The sequence below is a fragment of the Scyliorhinus torazame genome, chromosome 15 (assembly GCF_047496885.1).
Source record: "Scyliorhinus torazame isolate Kashiwa2021f chromosome 15, sScyTor2.1, whole genome shotgun sequence".
Classification (NCBI taxonomy): domain Eukaryota; kingdom Metazoa; phylum Chordata; class Chondrichthyes; order Carcharhiniformes; family Scyliorhinidae; genus Scyliorhinus; species Scyliorhinus torazame.
Window position 1 is genome coordinate 151,866,872 of NC_092721.1, and position 20,261 is coordinate 151,887,132.

A 20,261-nucleotide genomic window follows, 5' to 3' on the forward strand; every position below is an offset into this window, starting at 1 on the left:
ATCATATCTCAGCACCCAAACATTTCTCTACAACTGATTTTAGAATAATTCAATCCAATCAAATTACCACAGCGAAAAAGAATATTGCTGCTGTGATTCTTAAGAGAGCAACTTTAAGTAAGTGTTCCTTTAAACATAAATTCTGAGGTTTATCACATCCTCCTAGGAATAAAATGGCAGGATTACCCAATTAAAGGTCCAATTCAGTTTCCAGTTTGCGAATATACTGGTACTTGGGTTTTCACAAGCATGTGACTCAATTTAAGTCGTCTGCACAATACTTTTGGCTCAAGTGGACTGGAAAGCGCTACTTCAAGATTGTTAGGAATGTGGGAAATTAATTAGATTAACAGTGAATTTGAGATGAAAATAAAATAACAGACAAGTAACAAGACTAGCAGACAACTAGACAATAATAATAATCTTTATTGTCACAAGTAGGCTTACATTAACACTGCAATGAGGTTCCTGTGAAAAGCCCCTAGTCACCACATTCTGGTGCCTATTCGGGTACACAGAGGGAGAATTCAGAATGTCCGAATTACCTGTGGGAGGAAAACGGAGCACGCGGAGGAAATCCACACAGACACAGGAGAACGTGCAGACTCCGCACAAACAGTGACCCAAGCCGGGAATCGAACCTGGGACCCTGGCGTTGTGAAGCAACAGTGAGGTACGATTTGCCTAGTAACAGGAATAGCAGGAGACTAGAGACATTGAGGCGTGAATGGTCATATCAGAAACATTGGGCGGGGTTCTCCTATCTCCCATTTCTTGGCAGCTCCCCGTTCACTAGCGGCAGAATTCACTGCTCCCGTTGCTGTCAATGGAAATTCCCATTGAAGCCACCCCACACTGCCAGGAAACGCATGGGAGGGGGTACATTTTCAGTGGGACCAGATAATCCTGAATGGCTGGAGAATTCTGGCCATTGTTTACCAGAAATCAGGGAGGGGTCTAAATGATAACTTCTAAAGGCAAGGACTTTGAAAGAGGTAGACAGAAGAATCTACAGAGGGGGATATCAAATGGACTAACCAGTATAGCTGCTAGCACCCCCATTGGAGAGACAGGCTAGTTCTGCAACAGTCACTAGTTGCATCTACGATCCGAGCCACGGAGGCCTGTTTCATCGAACATTTAGAGCCATGACAGATTGCAGATATTCTCCTCTAAAAGACACAGTTTTGCACCATCGCTGAACCAGGAAGAGACATTTTCCCAAACTTGGTCATCTAAGCGGTATTGTGTGGTAACTATTAGCTGGATTTCACTTACGGAGTTGCGAAGAATTGAATGTTGCTTGGGAAAAGTGGTGTCTCAGTAAGTTCAGGGAACATGCATATATTTTGGGAACAAGAAGCAACTTCAGATAAAATGGTGTGTTTAGTTATTCTTATATGTAAGTGTCATAGTGCACATTAGTCTTTTGTCATGTGTTTGTCTTTTCTTTTACTTAAATAACGATTCTTTATTGTTTACACTATGACTGGACTGGTTCCTCACTGGGTTGCGCATTGTTCCTCGCATTATTCCAAACAAAAATACACCGTTCGGTAGCACAGTTGGCACTGTTGCTTCACAGCTCCAGGGTCCTAGGTTCAATTCCTGGCTTGGGTCACTGTCTGTGCAGAGTCTGCATGTTTTCCCTGTGTCTGCGTGGGTTTCCTCCGGGTGCTCCTGTTTCCTCCCACAGTCCAACGATGTGCAGATTAGGTTGATTGACCATGCTAAATTGCCCTTAGTTAGGTGGGGTTGCTGGGTTACGGGATAGGGTGGAGGTGTGGGCTTAAGTAGGGTGCTCTTTCCAAGAGCCGGTGCAGATTCGATGGACCGAATGGCCTCCTTCTGCACTGTAAATTGTATGACAATGTTTCAAGTTATCGTTCGGGGTTTTGAGATACTCTCGCAGCTAACACCAGCGGGTTCTTAACAAGATGTAACAGTGTTAGAGCATTGGGAGATTATCAAAGAGATAGAGTAGATTCGGAACAAAATGTTCCCAGAAAGCAAAAAAGTGGGATTCTCAAATCTCGATAGCCCCCAGTGACAAAGATCATACCGCAGGATAAGACTGGAAAGGGAAGCTTACGTGTTAGGGCCCAAGCTATTCCTGGTACATATTAATGACCTAGACTTATATGCACAGGGCACTACTTCTAAATGTGACACAAAACTTGGTAGCATTATGAATTGTGAGGAGGATAGTGATAAACATCAAGGGGACATAGGCTGGTGGATTGGGCAGAAAAGTGGCATATTTAATGCTGAGATGTATGAATTGATTCATTTTTTATGTGAAAAAGGGGAGAAGCAATATAAAATAAAGGAGGTGCAGGAGCATAGAGGAACGTGGAGATATAGGAAGATGACAGGGCAGGTTGATAAATGGTTAATAAAGCATATGGGATCCTAGGCTTCAGTTATATGGAAATATAGGAGATGCTGGAGCTGTTCTCCTTTGGGAAGATAAAGAGATTTGATAGAGGTGGTTGAGCTAGATTAGGTACATCGCTCTTGCAAAGAGCTGGAATTGATATGCCAGGCTAAATGGCTTCTTTCTGTTATTTAACCATTCTATGATTCTATAGTTCTACATCAGAAATTAAGAGTTCAATACGGCAGAAAGCCTCGTGAAGTACAAAGTGCAGGGCTGAAATTAAAAAGAAAATTAGGAAACATTTAGAAGAAAAATAGTGATAAGTAAAATCAAGGAAAACCCAAGGAGGTTTTAAAAATACATGAAGAGGATAACTAAGGAAAGAATAGAGCTAAAAAAGGCAAAAACGTAATTTGTGTCTTGAGGAAGAGGTTGAGGGCATGCATCTTAATGAGTACTTTGCACTGTTATTTACAAGAGGGACAATGCAATTAAACAGAAGTTTGAAATATTAAATGGTATGAAAGGGTGAGCATCTTTAAAAAATGATAAATCATTAGCTAGTGATGAAATGCACCCTACGCTTCTAAGAGGGGCAGAGGCTTTGAACATCATTTCCCAATCCTCTTTGGCAATAGGTTGCAGAACGAGAAAACTGCTAATGTTGTACCATGGTTTAAAAAGGGACGGAAGGATATAGACCAAGTACAGGCCCATTAGCCAAACCTTGGCGGTGGGCAAATAGTTGGAATAAATTTCAATGGTACAAATTATGTAGAAAGGTATGGATCAACTAAGGAGAGTCAGCATGGACTTTGTTGGAAAAAATAGCACAAATTATGTAGAAAATCAGAGAATTTACAGTGCAGGAGGCCATTCAGCCCATCAAGTCTGCACCTGCTCTTGGAAAGAGCACCCTACCCAAGTCCACACCTCCACCCCATCCCAATAACCCATTAACCTCACCCAACACTAAGGGCAATTTTGGGCAATAAAGGCAATTTATCATGGCCAATCCACCTAACCTGCGCCTCTTTGGACTGTGGGAGGAAACCGGAGCATCCGGAGGAAACGCATGCAGACACGGGGAGAACGTGCAGACTCCGCACTGACAGTGACCCAAGCCGGGAATCGAACCTGGGACCCTAGAGCTGTGAAGCAATTGTGCTAAACACTATACTACCGTGCTGCCCGTTAGGCATGGATCAGCTAAGGACAGTCGGCATTGACTTGTGAAGAGAAGGTTGTGTCTGGCGAATATTTGACATTTATAAACTGGTCAGAAAATAGTCAGCGATCCAAAAAATTAGAGTCAAAATTGTCTCAGTAGCTGGTAGCGGCTAATAATGATCAATGAATGTTTTTGTGATTGGAAGGCTCACCAGTAGTGTCCTAGCGGGAGCTCAATCCCAGGCCCCTTGGGTAACCATAAGAGGGTTTGCGTGGGGAGGAGGCAGCACACACGCTTGCAAAACAAAAAGAGGGAAAGGCAAGAGAAGAGACAACGCAGACTCTGGTCTCCCACGGTATAAAGTGCAGTCAGCAGTTGTAAGGTATAATCCGATAATTCTCGCGCACAGGCCGACAGGTGGACGACAAACGGTCAAAAAGAAAGGGCCAATCCTTTAAAATACGAGACGGACGGCCGCCTTTGACCGATACCTCAGATAATTGCTGGATTAGAATTGCCTCGGTTTTACCTCTCGGAGAAGAAAACTGACAGTAAGAGCGGATTCTGACAGGAATGTGATCAGTAGGCGCGCACCCGCAAGTTGGACTAAGTGGGGAGGGAGGGGGAAGCTGAGAGGAAGGAGCATCAGCGGCTGACACCCGGGGACACGGCGCGCCCCCTCCCCCCTCTCTCTCTCTCTCCACATTTGTTTTGATTCCTTGGGCGCCCAGAATGCGCCAAGGCTGCGCATGCGCACTAAGGCGCCAGCTGGCTGCTCGGCGGAGGCCGCTTCCAGCCGAAAAAAAACAAGGAGGCGAAAAACAAACTTGTCGCTGCGGTCGGAGCTGCTCCCACCACCGGCAGAAATAAACATCACCGCTCGGGAGCCTGAGCCTAACCCGATTAGCCGCCCCGTCTCCCCGCCCCCCATACCCACCCACTCCGTTCGAGTGACGGAGACGGGTGCACCGGGGCCTATCTGGTGTGTTTTTTTTTTGTTGTTTTTTTATTTATTCTCAGCCCCGCTCCTTTTCCTTCCAATGTTGTTCTCCCCCTTCTCCACCTCGGCTCACGGATTTGAATTGTGGGACGAGCAGCGAGGCCGGAGCTGGACCTGCGGCTCTGCCCCCCCGGCCGTGCGTGTGGCGAGCCGCCGCCGCCGTTGAAGGTGGCTTTCTCCAGCCTCTTCCCGTCCCCGCCTGCCATGAACGGCGGCGGCGGGGCGCTGGCGGGCGGGGGCTCCAAGGTGAAGTACTGCCGTTACTACGCCAAGGACAAGACCTGCTTCTACGGCGACGAGTGCCAGTTCCTGCACGAGGATCCCAACAATGGCGCCGCTTCCGCGAGCCTCGGTCTTGTCGTCAATAACAACCACCCGGGACTGGGAGTCGGGCCGGCCGCGGCTGCGCCGGGAGGCGGCGGTGGAGGAGGAGCTGCCGGCGGAGGGGGTGGCGGCGGCGGCGGCGCTGGGGGAGGATATCCACACGGAGGGCCCAAAAAAAGCGAACTCGGCAGCCTGGTGGAGCCAGGGCCGTTGCTCACCAGTGAGTGTGTTGGATATATTTCAGTCCGTTTATTAAAACCAGCCCCCAACGTGTCCGCGCCTCGGGGGAGACGTTGTCGCTCGATGCAAATACACTTGGCTTCCCTTTTTCTACCCCCCCTTTGCAAAGGAAACGGTAGTGTGCTTGTCAAGTGAACCCGGAAGAGTAGGTGTCTCAACATACACACACAAAAAAAGGACAGGCTATCATCTTTGGCCGATCTTTGCCATTAAAAGATTTTCTGGAAAAGAATGACTGTCATGGGAAGTCCATTTTTGAATGAAACCTCAACAGTGACAGGTTTAACGTCTTTTTGAGAGCACACCTTGTTGACCTGGGCGAGGCAGAAATGCCCGGTTGTAGGACTTTTTGGTGTAGCCGTTTCACATAATTGTCCACGTGCATTTGTTTATTTTCGGGATTAATGATTTATAGTACATGAACTCGACTCCAAATATGTTGAATGGATAAAATAACTTTAATAGCTATACCTGACGGGCTTCAATATCGAGTATTTCAATTTATATTTATACAGCGCCTTTAATGCGAATAAAATCCCTGGCGCTGCACAGAAGAAAGATTGAAATAGACTTCAAACCAAGGGACGAGATTAGTAGAAATCCCCCAAATTGAGGACAGGAAGCAGAGTGACATTTACATATACAGAATAGACATCAATGACGTTGTGAAAGGAGGTGGGGGTGTACAGTATATACACATGGCTGGAACCTGGATCAGTTTGGCATTTTTTAAATTACCTAACTTGTCTGATTATTTGGCAATAATGCCTTTCAGAAATGAAAGATAAACTTACTGAAGAGTAACTTTTTAAAGTTATCTTTATTTCCAGCCACAGCTCTTTAAGTGTTCTTTATATAGAATCTATGGAGTCCTGACAGTGCAGAAGGCACATGAGAAGGCACTCTCCGAAAGAGACCCTCCCCAGCCCACACCCCTGCCCTATCCTCGTAACTCCACATGCCCTACATATCTTCACACACTAAGGGGCAATTTAGCAATTGTCCCAAAGTTTGTTTCCTTTCTCCTGTTTGGTTGACCTCAAAAGAGTGGCCTGTCCACCTAACCTGCACATCTTTGGACTGTGTTGTATCATGCAATTACACTTGGATGAATTCAGTATTTATTTGATAATCTGAATTTAAGTTAATTGCATTGTTTCTGTGACCAGTAGGAAATTGTAACCAAGCCCAGATGTGCCTTAAAATAACTTGGGGCATTACCTGGTCACAGAAATAAAATAAACTAAGCTGCGTGATAAAGTTACTAGTCTTTGTAATTGAAAGTGATTAAGACATCTGGGATATAGGAACAGAAGTAGGTTATTTATCTCTAGTTTGTTTCTCAACTGAATTCAATCTTGGCAACTCGAATAACTAGTTGATCCTTATACACAATATCCTTGCTCATAAAAATCTGCTGATATCAGTCTTTAAATTTCAGTTGGTGCAGAATCCACAGGCTGAGAGGGAAAAATTCCATATTTCTGCTACTCTCTGGCGGCACGGTGGCACAGTGGTTAGCACTTTTGCCCCACAGCTCCAGGGTCCCGGGTTCAATTCCGGCCTCGGCTGACTGTGTGGAATTTGCAACTTTTCCCCGTGTCTGCGTGGGTTTCCTCCCGGTGCTCCGGTTTCCTCCCACGGCCCAAAGATGTGCAGCTTACATAGAACATACAGTGCAGAAGGAGGCCATTTGGCCCATCGAGTCTGCGCCGACCCACTTAAGCCCTCAGTTCCACCTTATCCCCGTAATCCAATAACCCCTCCTAACCTTTTGGACACTTAAGGGCAATTTAGCATGGCCAGTCCACCTAACCTGCACGTCTTTGGACTGTGGGAGGAAACTGAAGCACCTGGAGGAAACCCACGCAGATACGGGGAGAACGTGCAGACTCCGCACTGACAGTGACCAAGCGGGGAATCGAACCTGGGACCCTGGCGCTGTGAAGCCATAGTGCTAGCAACTTGTGCTACTGTGCTGCCCTAATCCCGTTAGGTGGATTGGCCATGCTAAATTGCCCCTTAGTGTCCAAAAGGCTAGGTGGGGTTACGGGGATAGGGTGGTGGAGTGGGTTTAAGTGGGGTGCCCTTTCCAAGGGCTGATGCAGACTCGATGGGCCGAATGGCCTCCTGCACTGTAAATTCTGTAATTCTTCATGGAAAATAATGCTTTCTAATTTCACTCTGAATAGTGCAGCTCTAATTTTATCTTGGTGCCCATTTTTCTGGATGTCCCCACCAGAGGGACCAGATTCCCTGTACTCTATCAAATCATTTTTATGATTTTAAATATATCAGCTAGATTACCCCTCAACCTGTCACCACAGGGTGTGGTTGAAGCAAATCGTATAGCTGTATTTAAAGGGAAATTAGACTAGTGTAGAAAGAGATGGTGCTAGATGGTTATGATGGGAAGAGGCTCGAGTGGAGCAGAAATAGCAGCACACACTGGTTGGAGTGAATGGTCTGAATCTGTACCATATATACAATCCTACCTTCAAAATAAGGAATGCAAGCTACAGTTATACAACCTGTCCTGCTAACTTTTTCTTTAAAAAAAAATTTAGAGTACCCAATTTTTTTCCAATTAAGGGGCAATTTAGCGTGGCCAATCCACCTACCCTGCACATATTTTGGGTTGTGGGGGCAAAACGCACGCAAACACGGGGAGAATGTGCAAACTCCACATGGACAGTGACCCAGAGCCGGAATTGAACCTGGGACCTCAGTGCCGTGAGGCAGCAGTGCTACCCACTGCGCCACCGTGCTGCCTGCTGTCCCGCTAACTTAATCCTTTTAAAGACTATGGCAAATGTGTTTCTCAAAGGCATTTCCCTCCTGAGGTTGTGCCCATACTGAATGCAGTACTCTCTAGATGTCTGACCAAGTCTCTACAAATGAAATATAGAAAATAGGAGCAGGAGTAGGTCATTCAGCCCTTTGAGCCTGCTCCACATTCAATGTGACCATGGCTGATCCTCTACCTCAATGCCGTACTCCCACATTCTCCCCATATATCTTGACACCTTGAGTCTGGAAATCCTTGTCCTGAAATATATTCAGTGACTTGACCTCCATAGCCTTCTGTGGTAGAGAATTTCAAGGGTTCACCACCCTCTCAGTGAACAGGTTTCTCCTCATTACAGTTCTAAATGGTTTATCCCATACCCTGAGACTGACTCCTTGTTCGAGATCTACCCCAGCCAGGGGAAACATCATTCATACATCTAGTCTGTCCAGCCCTGCCAGAATTTTATATCTTTCAATGTGGTCCCCTCTCATCTTTTTAACTCCAGTGAACACGGGCCTAGTCGACCCAACCTTTCCTCATATGATAATCCTATCATTCCAGGAATAAGTCTGGAGAACCTTTGGTGCACTCCTTTTATGGCAAGTGTATCTTTTCTTAGGCAAGGAGACCAAAACTGCACACACAATTCCAGGTGTACACTGGATAAAAGCAAATTTCTGCGGATGCTGGAATCTGAAGCGAAAGCGAAAATGCTGGAAAATCTCAGCCGGTCTGGTAGCATCTGTAGGGAGAGAGAAGAGCTAACATTTCGAGTCCAATGACTCTTTGTCAAAGCTGGATTCCAGGTGTACAGTTGTTTACTCGAGTCTTCTTGCAACAAAGGCCAAATGACCATTTGTGTTCCTAATGGCAGCACGGTAGCATTGTGGATAGCACAATTGCTTCACAGCTCCAGGGTCCCAGGTTCGATTCCCCGCTGGGTCACTGTCTGTGCGGAGTCTGCACATCCTCCCCGTGTGTGCGTGGGTTTCCTCCGGGTGCTCCGAGTTTCCTCCCACAGTCCAAAGATGTGCAGGTTAGGTGGATTGGCCATGATAAATTGCCCTTAGTGTCCAAAATTGCCCTTAGTGTTGGGTGGGGTTACTGGGTTATGGGGATAGGGTGGAGGTGTTGACCTTGGGTAGGGTGCTCTTTCCAAGAGCCGGTCCAGACTCAATGGGCCGAATGGCCTTCTGCACTGTAAATTCTATGATAATGCTTGCTGCACCTACATGCTTGCTTTTAGTGATCGCTGTACAAGGACACCCAAGACCCTTTGTGTATCAACATTTTCCCAAACTATCATTATTTAAATAATACTCTGTCATTCTGTTTTTCCTACCAAAGCAGATAACTTCACACCTACTCACGTTATACTGCACCTGCTATGTATATGCCCACTCGCTTAACTTGAGGCCTCTTGTCCTTCTCCCCATTCACATTCCCAACTATTTTTATGTTGCCAGCAAACTTGGAAATATTATATTTGGTTCCCTCATCCAGATCATTGATATATATTGTGAATAACTGGGGCCCCAAGTACTGATCCCTGCAGTACTCCCATCAGTCACCACCTGCTGCTCTTTTTTAAAAAAAAAAAGAAGAAAAAAGACCCATTTATTTCTACTTTTTTTTTTTCCCTGTCTGATAACCAATTCTCAATCCATACCAATATATTACCCCAATTCCATGTGCTTTAATTTTGCAGACTATAACCTCAAGTGGGACTTTATCAAAAACTTCTGAAAATCCAAATATGCCACATTCTTCCTAATCTGTCCTGCTGGTTACATCCTCACAAAACTCTGATAGGTTTGTTAAACATGATTTCCCTTTCTTATATCCATATTGACTTTGTCTAATCATGTTGATATTTTCTAAGTGTCCTGTTATCATACCCTTTTTAATGGATTCTAGCATTTTCCCTATTATTAAAGTCAGGCTAATCAGTCTGTAAATCCCTGTTTTCTCCCATCCTCCTTTTTAAAATACTGGTGTTTTATTTTCCCTACTGCTTTGTATTTCAGCCTCTTGAGATCAAAACATAGAAATTGGAGTAGGCCATTCAGCCCCTTTAGCTTGTCCTGCCATTCAACCTAATCTATATCTCAGCATTTTCCCAGACTATCCCTATATCCCTTGATGTCATTAGTATCTAGAATTTAATCTCTGTCTTGAACACAGCCCTCTGGGTAGAGAATTCCAAAGATTTGCTATTCACCGAGTGAAGAAATTCCTACTAATCTCAGTCCTAAATGGCTTGCCACATCCTGAAATGGTGTCCCAATTGTTCAAGACCCCCCACATTCCCCCCAGCCAGGGGAAACCTCCCTCCTGCACCTACCCCTTCTAACCCCTTAAGAATTTTGTAGGTTTTTATGAGATCGCCTCTCGTTCTTCTGAACTCTAGATTAAATAGTTTCCTCGGTCTCTCATCATAGGACAGTCCTGTCATCCCAGAAATGAGTCCGGTGAAACTTTGTTGCACTCCCTCTATGGCAAATATATCCATCCTTGGGTAAGGGAACCAAAACTGCAAACAATACTCCAAGGAGTGGTCTAATTGCATGGGTGCTTTTGCTGGACAATTACCTGTGTCTGACATCCTCCCAAAAATCTGATTTAAATTAAATTCTTTGGAGGGTTCCAATTTACTGAGCAGAATAGTTACCCAGGAAAAATTAGAAAATATTAAAACTAGTTCTAACTCCTGGGTAGCTATGCTACTGACCACCCTGACTACACTTCTCCCTGACCGTCTGATTAGTCTCCCACCCCCGACTCCACCACCCAACTAACCCTCCACCTCCCCAAAGCCACCAATCGATCCTACCCCTCACCACTTACCATATATATTTACCTTCGCTCCTAACTTATCAAAGTGCTTTTAAACAAAGGGACATTCAAATTTGACAGAATACAACAGCTAGTGCCATAAAAAGGGAGCATGTTTTCCCACACACTGCACTCAAGGATTCTAAGAGCAGCTACGCTCCACAGTTTTCAGCAGGCCCGGTTTGAAAGACAGGGCAAGAAATGTAACACCCCAGTGCAAGATAGAAAAATAGGAGCAGAGTGGCAATCTGACGGTGACGACCATTCCCTGGAAGATTCGGCACATGATCTTTGCCTTTGTTCTTTGGGGCAGCACGGTGTCACAGTGGTTAACACTGTTGCCTCACTGATCCAGGTTCAATTCCGGCCTTGGGTGGAGTTTGTACGTTCTCCCCGTGTCTGCATGGGTTTCCTCCGGGTGCTCTGGTTTCCTTCCACAGTCCAAAGATGTGCAGGTTAGGTGGCTTGGCCATGATTCATTGTCCCTTAGTGTCCAGGGATATGTAGGTTAGGTTAAGGGGTTATGGGGTTCGGGTGGGGAAGTGGGCTTGGGTGGAGTGCTCTTTCAAAGGGTCGGTGCAGACTCGATGGGCTGAGTGGCCGCCTTCTGCACTGTAGGAATTCTGATTCGAACCAAGGTTCTGTACAATTAAAGCAAGGCATCTTTACTCCTGTATTCAAATACTCTTGTGATAGAGGCCAACATACCATTTGCTTTCCTATTGCATGCTGTGCTGTCCCATTTATGTTTAAAGTGGACAATCTGGGCAACCTTGGGGAAGTTATGGGCAAAGTATTTCTAGAGGGATAGAATTGAAAGCAAATGATTTGTGTTAAACTTGTATGGAATCTTTAAAAAAAAAATTTTTTTAGAGTACCCAATTAATTTTTTCCAATTAACGGCCAACCCACCTACCCTGCACATCTTTGGGTTGTGGGGGCGAAACCCACGCAAACATGGGGAAAATGTGCAAACTCCACACGGACAGTGACCCAGAGCCGGGATCGAACCTGAGACTTCAGTGCCGTGAGACAGCAGTGCTAACCACTGCACCACAGTGCTGCCAAACGTGTATAGAATCTTGGTTAGGTCACAATAGAAGTATTATTAAAAAAAATATGGAGACACTGGAGAGGGTGCAATTTTTTTTTTTTTTCGAATTATAGCAGAATCGAGAGGTTATATCTCTCGGAAAGATTCAACAGACTGTTGATTTCACTAGAAAAGAGAAAACCAAAGAGCCACCCGAATGAGACCTTCAAGGTTATGAAAGGGTTGGATAAGATTAACATAGAGAAATACTTGCTTATGGGTGAGACCAGAACTCGGGCCATAAATATAAGATTGTCACTAATAAATCCAATAGTGAGTTCAGGAGAAATTTATTTACTCGGATAGTGAATAGAACATGGAACTATACCAGAGGGAGTACAGGGTAGTTGAGGTGAAAAAAGATGAACTAAGGAGAGAAAGGAATGGAAGGATATGTTGAAAAGGGGAGATGAAATGAGATGGGAAGAGGCTTGTATAGAGCTGAAACATGGTTATTGACCTGTTGAAACAAATTACTTATTTATGCTTTGCAAATGCTGTGTAATATTCTGTAATTCCATTAGCCTTTTGCTGACCTTTTGTACCTGTGCGCTAGCTTTTGTGATTAATGTATCTTGGAAATCTCTTTGCTCCTTCTCAGTTCTGAGAAAGTATTGGAAGTAGCTAAAAAGAAAATGATATTAGCAAAACAACCTAGAGATAATTATGACAATGTATTCCAACAGCACTGCATTTCAACATAAGACATATGCTGAGAAAATGTTATCATGTCTAGAAGGGCCCACTAGTGTGGTAGCAGTAGTAGTGGAACTGGCCTGTTGTGATTTTCAATTCACTAAATCTGGTTGCTGCGGGCTGGTACTAGATTTGTAAAAAAACTGAAGTAATTTACTTTTGACCTTTATTGTAAAGGAACATACCACTTCCTACCCAGTCTGATCTACAGTCTCATATCACATAATTGGCTTTTAATGCACTCTGAAGTGGCTCATCAAGGTACTCATGTAAAAACCATTGCAATAAAGCAAACCTTTGCTTAAGGAAAGGCAATAAAAATCACATTGCCCAAATAATGAGCTCAAATTGTTTTATTTTAATATTAATTGTGCCAGTTTGCTTACTTTCTACCCTTTTATCATGCAGTGAAAAATAATTCCAAAATTTTTACGAAGTTACTTTATTTTTCAGTTCCAGGAATGGATGCAGCATTACCAGACAACCTCACCAACTCATACTTCAGCAGCAGCTTTATTGGGGTAAATGGCTTTGGAGGAGGGCCAGCTGAGCCAAAGTACCCTTTGATTCAGGTATTGAAAATTAATTGCCTCTAACTGTACATGTAATACAAATTCTTAAAATGGCTTTATTAATTAACCCAAATATTGCATCAGGTGTGGAGGATGACGGGTGTTTTCACACTTGAATATAACATAGTTTACATGTGGTTGAAAGGGGAATGCTGAAGTTCATTTGAAAAAACAGAGCACACCAGTGTAATATTAGGGTACAGTTTCCATTTTGGGTGCAAAATACTCTTGACATTGCATGGGCTAGATTATGCCTCATGTTTCTACCAAAAATAATTTGCATAATCACAAACACAATCTTCCATGATCCAGCGTAATCCGGTACTGTAATGGAATGTAATTTCTTTTCCATTAATAAGAATTCTTTGTTTTCAAGAGTGTTAACCTGCCTGGTGCAGTTTTACTAATAAGGCTGAAATTGTGTTTTTCTTCGTTTTGTAATGCGAGCTGCACTGGCAAGGCCAGCACTTGTCGCCCATCCATAATTTCCTTTGAGCCCACCACCTTGAGCTGCTGTTGTCCATGTAGTGAAGAGACACCCACCACTGTTAGTGGGGAAGCTCCAGGATTTTGACCTAATGACAATGAAGGAAAGGCAATATATTTTCAAGTTGGGATCGTTGTGGGGAAAAAAACTCTACTTTCTCGCCTTCTGCCCTAAGAGACCAAAAGTCTGTCTGTCTCCATTTAAGTATATTCAAAGATGGAGCATTAAGAATCTCCTGAGGTTGAGGATTCCGAAGATTCACAACCCTTTTGAGTGAAAAAATTTCACCTAATCTCACTAAATGATCGTTCCCTTATCTTGAGACACTGCCCCTCCTCTAGATGACATAGATTGTTAAAGCTGGAGGTAGGTTTCTGAGGACAATTTTTGCCTTGGAAAATCAATGTAAAAATTGAAACACCACCAGACACTCTGAAATACTGTACAGTACAATAAGTGACTTTAAAATTGCTGCCTTGCCTGCAGGCATTATTCTAGCAGAGACCTATTTGAAACACCAAGTTTGCAACAGGTTCCTCAAACACAGTACAGAGCAGCACCATTGTATAACAAAAAAAATAAAAACAGAAGTCCACAGCAGTTCCTTGGGTATGTACTGTGCCAGCAGCAAAAAAATTGAAAAACAAAAGCTTGTAGTAGAGAATTCTTTCAAAAAAACTAATTCCATGGAGTTCCTCAACTAGTAAACAAAAACAGTAAAGAGGGGGGGGGGCTGAAAATGCAGCAAAAAAGCCATGTTCCCGAAAGTACAGAAAGGCCAAAATGGCACTGATCACAAGCCAGACTCGGGACGTGACAGCATCATAATGCTGATTGCACACTTTAAAACAGGGAACACTGCCATTTAATTAGAACCAGACATGAAAAATAAAGAACAATAAAATGAAACCATTTTAAAAGGGGACACTTAAAATGGGAATTTCCTGTAGGTAAAAGGACCAGGTCCTTCAAGCCATTAAGTACTATGACCCTCACTATCCTATATTTCCGCTTCCAAATAGATTAGTTATAAAATTAAGATTTGTATTTATGTAGTAGTTTTCACGACCACAGGATATCCCAAAGCACTCACTACCAGTGAAATAATTTTGATGTATTGTAACTCAGGAAACATAGCAACCAATTTGCACACAGCTAGCTCCCATAAACAGCAGTGTGATGAGTATTGTTCAGGATATATCTTAGCAAATCTTATTCCTTTAACTGGATTATAAACCAATTTCATATTATGTCTCAACAATTTGAGTTGCACCTAATGGTAAAACCAGAAACATGCAATAGAACAGGGCTAAATTCAAAGATCGAGTCTTATGAATGATTTAGAATTGTAACATTGCTCGCAAGTGCATAAATGCCCTGGTATATGGTTGACATATTGATAAGTTTGCCATACCTTAGTTCATGTGTGACTTATACTTTCATGCTTTTGTCAACTGGAGACTACCTACACTTGTAGTGTCCTCATGGGCAGTCTGCCATCCTACATCCTCAGTAAACTTCAGTGTATTCATAATTGCTTCCTTTATTGTAACCCACACCAACTCTCACTTGTACATCATTTCTCTCTTTGCTGGCTTAGGTTGCCTTTCAGTCCTTCGCACCATAGACTTGAAGTTTGTATCCTTATGTTTGAATCTTTTCAGAGATGTGGAGGAACAGGTTGGGAAACAGATTTTGGAAAGGTGCAGAAGCCACAGGGTAGTAGTCATGGGTGACTTCAATTTCCCAAATATTGAGTGGAATCTCTTTAGATCAAATCGTTTGGATGGGGTGATGTTTATGCAGTGTGTCCAGGAAGCTTTTCTAACACAGTATGTAGATTGTCTGACCAGAGGGGAGGCCGTATTGGATTTGGTACTTGGTAATGAACCAGGGCAAGTGATAGATTTGTTAGTGGGGGAGCATTTTGGAGATAGTGACCACAATTCTGTGACTTTCACTTTAGTAATGGAGAGGGATAGGCGCGTGCAACAGGGCAAGGTTTACAATTGGGGGAAGGGTAAATACGATGCTGTCAGACAAGAATTGAAGTGCATAAGTTGGGAACATAGGCTGTCAGGGAAGGACACAAGTGAAATGTGGAACTTGTTCAAGGCACAGATACTATGTGTCCTTGATATGTATGTCCCTGTCAGGCAGGGAAGAGATGGTCGAGTGAACCATGGTTGACAAGAGAGGTTGAATGTCTTGTTAAGAGGAAGAAGGAGACTTATGTAAGGCTGCGGAAACAAGGTTCAGACAAGGCGCTGGAGGGATATAAGATAGCCAGGAGAGAACTGAAGAAAAGGATTAGGAGAGCTAAGAGAGGGCATGAAAAATCTTTGGCCGATAGAATCAAGGAAAATCCTAAGGCCTTTTACACATATGTGAGAAATATGAGAATGACTAGAGCGAGGGTGCGTCCGATCAAGGACAGTAGCGGGAGATTGTGTATTGCGTCTAAAGAGATAAGAGAGGTCTTGAACGAGTACTTTTCTTCAGTATTTACGAATGAGAGGGGCCATATTGTTGGAGAGGACAGTGTGAAACAGACTGGTAAGCTCGAGGAGATACTTGTTAGGAAGGAAGATGCGATGGGCATTTTGAAAAACTTGAGGATAGACAAGTCCCCCGTGCCTGACGGGATATATCCAAGGATTCTATGGGAAGCAAGAGATGAAATTGCAGAGCCGTTGGCAATGATCTTTTCGTCCTCACTGTCAACAGGGGTAGTACCAGGGAATTGGAGAGTGACAAATGTTGTGCCCCTGTTCAAAAAAGGGAATAGGGATATCCCTGGGAATTACAGGCCAGTTAGTCTTTCTTCGGTGGTAGGCAAAATAATGGAAAGGGTACTGAGGAATAGGATTTCTGGGCATCTGGAATGACACTGCTTGATTAGGGATAGTCAGCACGGAATTGTGAGGGGTAGGTCTTGCCTCACAAGTCTTATTGAATTCTTTGAGGAGGTGACCAAGCACGTGGATGAAGGTAAAGCAGTGGATGTAGTGTACATGGATTTTAGTAAGCCATTTGATAAGGTTCCCCATGGTAGGCTTATGCAGAAAGTAAGGAGGCATGGGATAGTGGGAAATTTGGTCAGTTGTATAACGAACTGGCTAACCGATAGAAGTCTGAGAGTGGTGGTGGATGACAAATATTCAGCCTGGAGCCCAGTTACCAGTGGCACAATGTTTGTGATTTTTATTAATGACTTGGATGAGGGAGTTGAAGGGTGGGTCAGTAAATTTGCAGACAATACGAAGATTGGTGGAGTTGTGGGTAGTGAGGAGGGCTGTTGTCTGCAAAGAGACATAGATAGGATGCAGGGCTGTGCTGAGAAGTGGCAGATGGAGTTTAACCCTGAAAAGTGTGAGGTTGTCCATTTTGGAAGGACAAATATGAATGCGGAATACATCGTTAACGGTAGGGTTCTTGGCAATGTGGAGGAGCAGAGAGATCTTGGGGTCTATGTTCATAGATCTTTGAAAGTTGCCACTCAGGTGGATAGAGCTGTGAAGAAGGCCTATGGTGTGCGAGTATTCATTAGCAGAGGGATTGAATTTAAGAGCCGTGAGGTGCTGATGCAGCTGTACAAAACCTTGGTAAGGCCACATTTGGAGTAATGTGCGCAGTTCTGGTCGCCTCATTTTCGGAAGGATGTGGAAGCTTTGGAAAAGGTGCAAAGGAGATTTACCAGGATGTTGCCTGGAATGGAGAGTAGGTCTTACGAGGAAAGGTTGAGGGTGCTAGGCCTTTTCTCATTTGAACAGAGAAGGATGAGGGGAGACTTGATAGAGGTTTATAAGATGATATGGGGAATAGATAGAGTAGACAGTCAGAGACTTTTTCCCCGGGTAGAACAAACCATTACAAGGGGACATAAATTTAAGGTGAATGATGAAAGATATAGGGGGGATTCAGAGGTAGGTTCTTTACCCAGAGAGTAGTGGGGGCATAGAATGCACTACCTGTGGAAGTAGTTGAGTCGGAAACATTAGGGACCTTCAAGCGGCTATTGGATAGGTACATGGATTACGGTAGAATGATGGGGTGTAGATTAACTTGTTCTTAATCTAGGACGAACGTTCGACACAACATCGTGGGCCGAAGGGCCTGTTCTGTGCTGTATTTTCTATGTTTTATGTTCTATGTTCTTTTCCTGGCCTTGCCCCATAATGCATAAGTGGATGTCTAGGATACAGAAAGGAAAGGGTAGGAATGAATAGTAAAACTTTCAAGAGGTTAGTTCTTGGAGTAAAAGCACTGCTAGTGTTGTCAAAAACAACACAAACCTGCATTTATATAATGTAGAAAAATGTCCCAAAGTACTTCACATAGCATAAGGTAACAAGGATATTGAGCCAAAGGAGGAGATAATGGGAAGCGTGGCCAAATTAGTCTGTAACAAGATTGGTTTTAAAGAAGATTTTTGAGATGAGAATCTGCGAAACAGAATTCAGGCAAAGAAGATGGGATGTTGATGCGGAGTTGGTGGTTGGTGTAGTGTACATTATAATGCTGGAGGAGGTTACAGTGCAATGAGACTGATGGAGTGGCTATGAAAGGATTTAACCTTGAGAATGAGAATTTTAAATGTGGGGCATTGGGGAAAGTAAAGCCAATGCTGCTGCTCAAGAATGGGGACCAGCAGGACTTGATGTGGGATAAGATCTGGACGGTAGAGATATGGATAAGTTCCAAGTGTAGTGTGGGAGGCAAGAAGGGACAGTTTTTGAATTGTTGTGTCTGGAAGTGACAAAAGTGGGTATTAGGATTTGGGCAGCAGATGGACTGAAGAAGGATTTGTGGCAGGAGATGTTTGAAGCACCGTGGTTAGCACCGTTTGTTCACAGCATCAGGGTCCCAGGTTCGATTCCTGGCTTGGGGCATTGTTTGTGCGGAGTCTGCACGTTCTCCCCGTGTCTGCGTGGGTTTCCTCTGGGTGCTCCGGTTTCCTCCCACAAGTCCCGAAAGATATGCTTGTTAGGTGAATTGGACATTCTGAATTTTCCCTCAGTGTACCTGAACAAGCGCCAGAGTGTGGCGACTAGGGGATTTTCACAGTAACTTTGTTGCGGTGTTAATGTAAGCCCACTTGTGACAATAGTAAAGATTATTGTTGTTAAAAGTGTGTGATTTTGTTGTGAATAGAATGGAATGATATCATAGATTATCATAGAATTTACAGTGCAGAAGGAGGCCATTCGGCCCATCGAGTTTGCACCAGCTCTTGGAAAGAGCACCCTACCCAAGGTCAACACCTCCACCCTATCCTCATAACCCAGCAACCCCACCCAACACCAAGGGCAATTTTGGACACTAAGGGCAATTTTGGACACTAAGGGCAATTTATCATGGCCAATCCACCTAACCTGCACATCTTTGGACTGTGGGAGGAAACCGGAGCACCCAGAGGAAACCTACGCACACATGGGGAGGATGTGCAGACTCCGCACAGACAGTGACCCAAGCTGGAATCGAACCTGGGACCCTGGAGCTGTGAAGCAATTGTGCTATCCACAATGCTACCGTGATGGATAAATAGAAGTGAGGATAAGCCTGAATCTAAAGAAAAGATATATGCAAATAACATAACAAGTAAAGGAGTAGATGCCAAAAAGGAGTGTGAACCTAGGAAATAGACTAAAAAAAACAATTTGTGGAGAGTGAGGGATTGAAATATAAAATGGAAATATCAAGACGATAAAAAAATTGTAACCTATAACTATCTGATGGACACTCAAGTAACAAAAGTAAAGGGCTATTATGGGATGTGCAAGGTAAACTCATGACAATGTACTGAACTGACGGATGCTGATTGATACTTCACTTTAATTTTCACTGAAGAGTTAATCAATGAAGAACTTCAACAGTAGAAGGCAAGTGGGATATTACAACAGTTAAAATAGAAAGGAGATATTTGACAAGCTAGCCAAGTCTAAGGAGAACAAGACCACAGGTCCAAATTGATTGCACCATGAGACCCAAAATAAACTAGTGAGGAGATAGCAACGGCAACGGTATAATATTGAAGCAAAAATATGTACTCTTATCTTCACAAAAAAAAGTAAATTTAACAGGGTCCACACAGGCAGTTTGGCACCGTGGTTAGCACTACTGGCTCACAGAGCCAGGGATCCGGATTTGATTCTGGCCTTGGGTGACTGTGGAGTTCGTACGTTCTCCCTGTATCTGCGTGGGTTTCCTCCGGGTGCTCCGGTTTCCTCCCACAGTCCAAAGATGTGCAGGTTAGATGGATTGTCATGCTAAATTGTCCCATAGTGTCCAGGGATGTGTGGGCTGGGTGGGGATGCAGGGAAAGGGGGGGAACCTGGATAGAGTGCTCTTTGAGAGGGTCGATGCAGACTCGATGGGCCGAATGACCTCCTGTACTGTAATAATTCTTAAAAAATAAAAAAAAGGGGGGCATGGCACAGTGGTTAGTACTGCTGCCTCACTGCTCCAGGGACCCGGGTTCAATTCCGGCTTTGAATGATTGTCTGTGTGGAGTTTGCAATTTCTCCCCATGTCTGCGTGGGTTTCTTCCGGGTGCTCCAGTTTCCTCCACAGTCCAAAAATGTGCAGGTTAGGTTGATTGGTCATGCTAAATTGCCCCTTAGTATCCAAAAGGTTAGGTTGGGTTAGGGATACGGTGGAAGATGAGCTAAA

The 20,261-nt window shown here is 43.9% G+C and overlaps 1 protein-coding gene across 2 annotated transcripts in view; it reads left to right on the forward strand.

The window, feature by feature from the left end:
* Positions 1–3,914: 3,914 nt before the first annotated feature.
* pan3 (poly(A) specific ribonuclease subunit PAN3) overlaps positions 3,915–20,261 on the forward strand; it is a 269,750-nt gene continuing 253,403 nt past the window's right edge. The window contains exons 1-2 of one of the 2 annotated variants that reach the window (XM_072476944.1): positions 3,915–3,933; positions 12,984–13,102. In XM_072476944.1, coding sequence (XP_072333045.1) covers positions 12,992–13,102 — 111 coding nt within the window. In that variant the 5' untranslated portion in view covers positions 3,915–3,933; positions 12,984–12,991. Of the gene's footprint in view, positions 3,934–4,298; positions 5,096–12,983; positions 13,103–20,261 lie in introns of those variants that run through there. The other variant, XM_072476943.1, reaches the window with a different exon arrangement.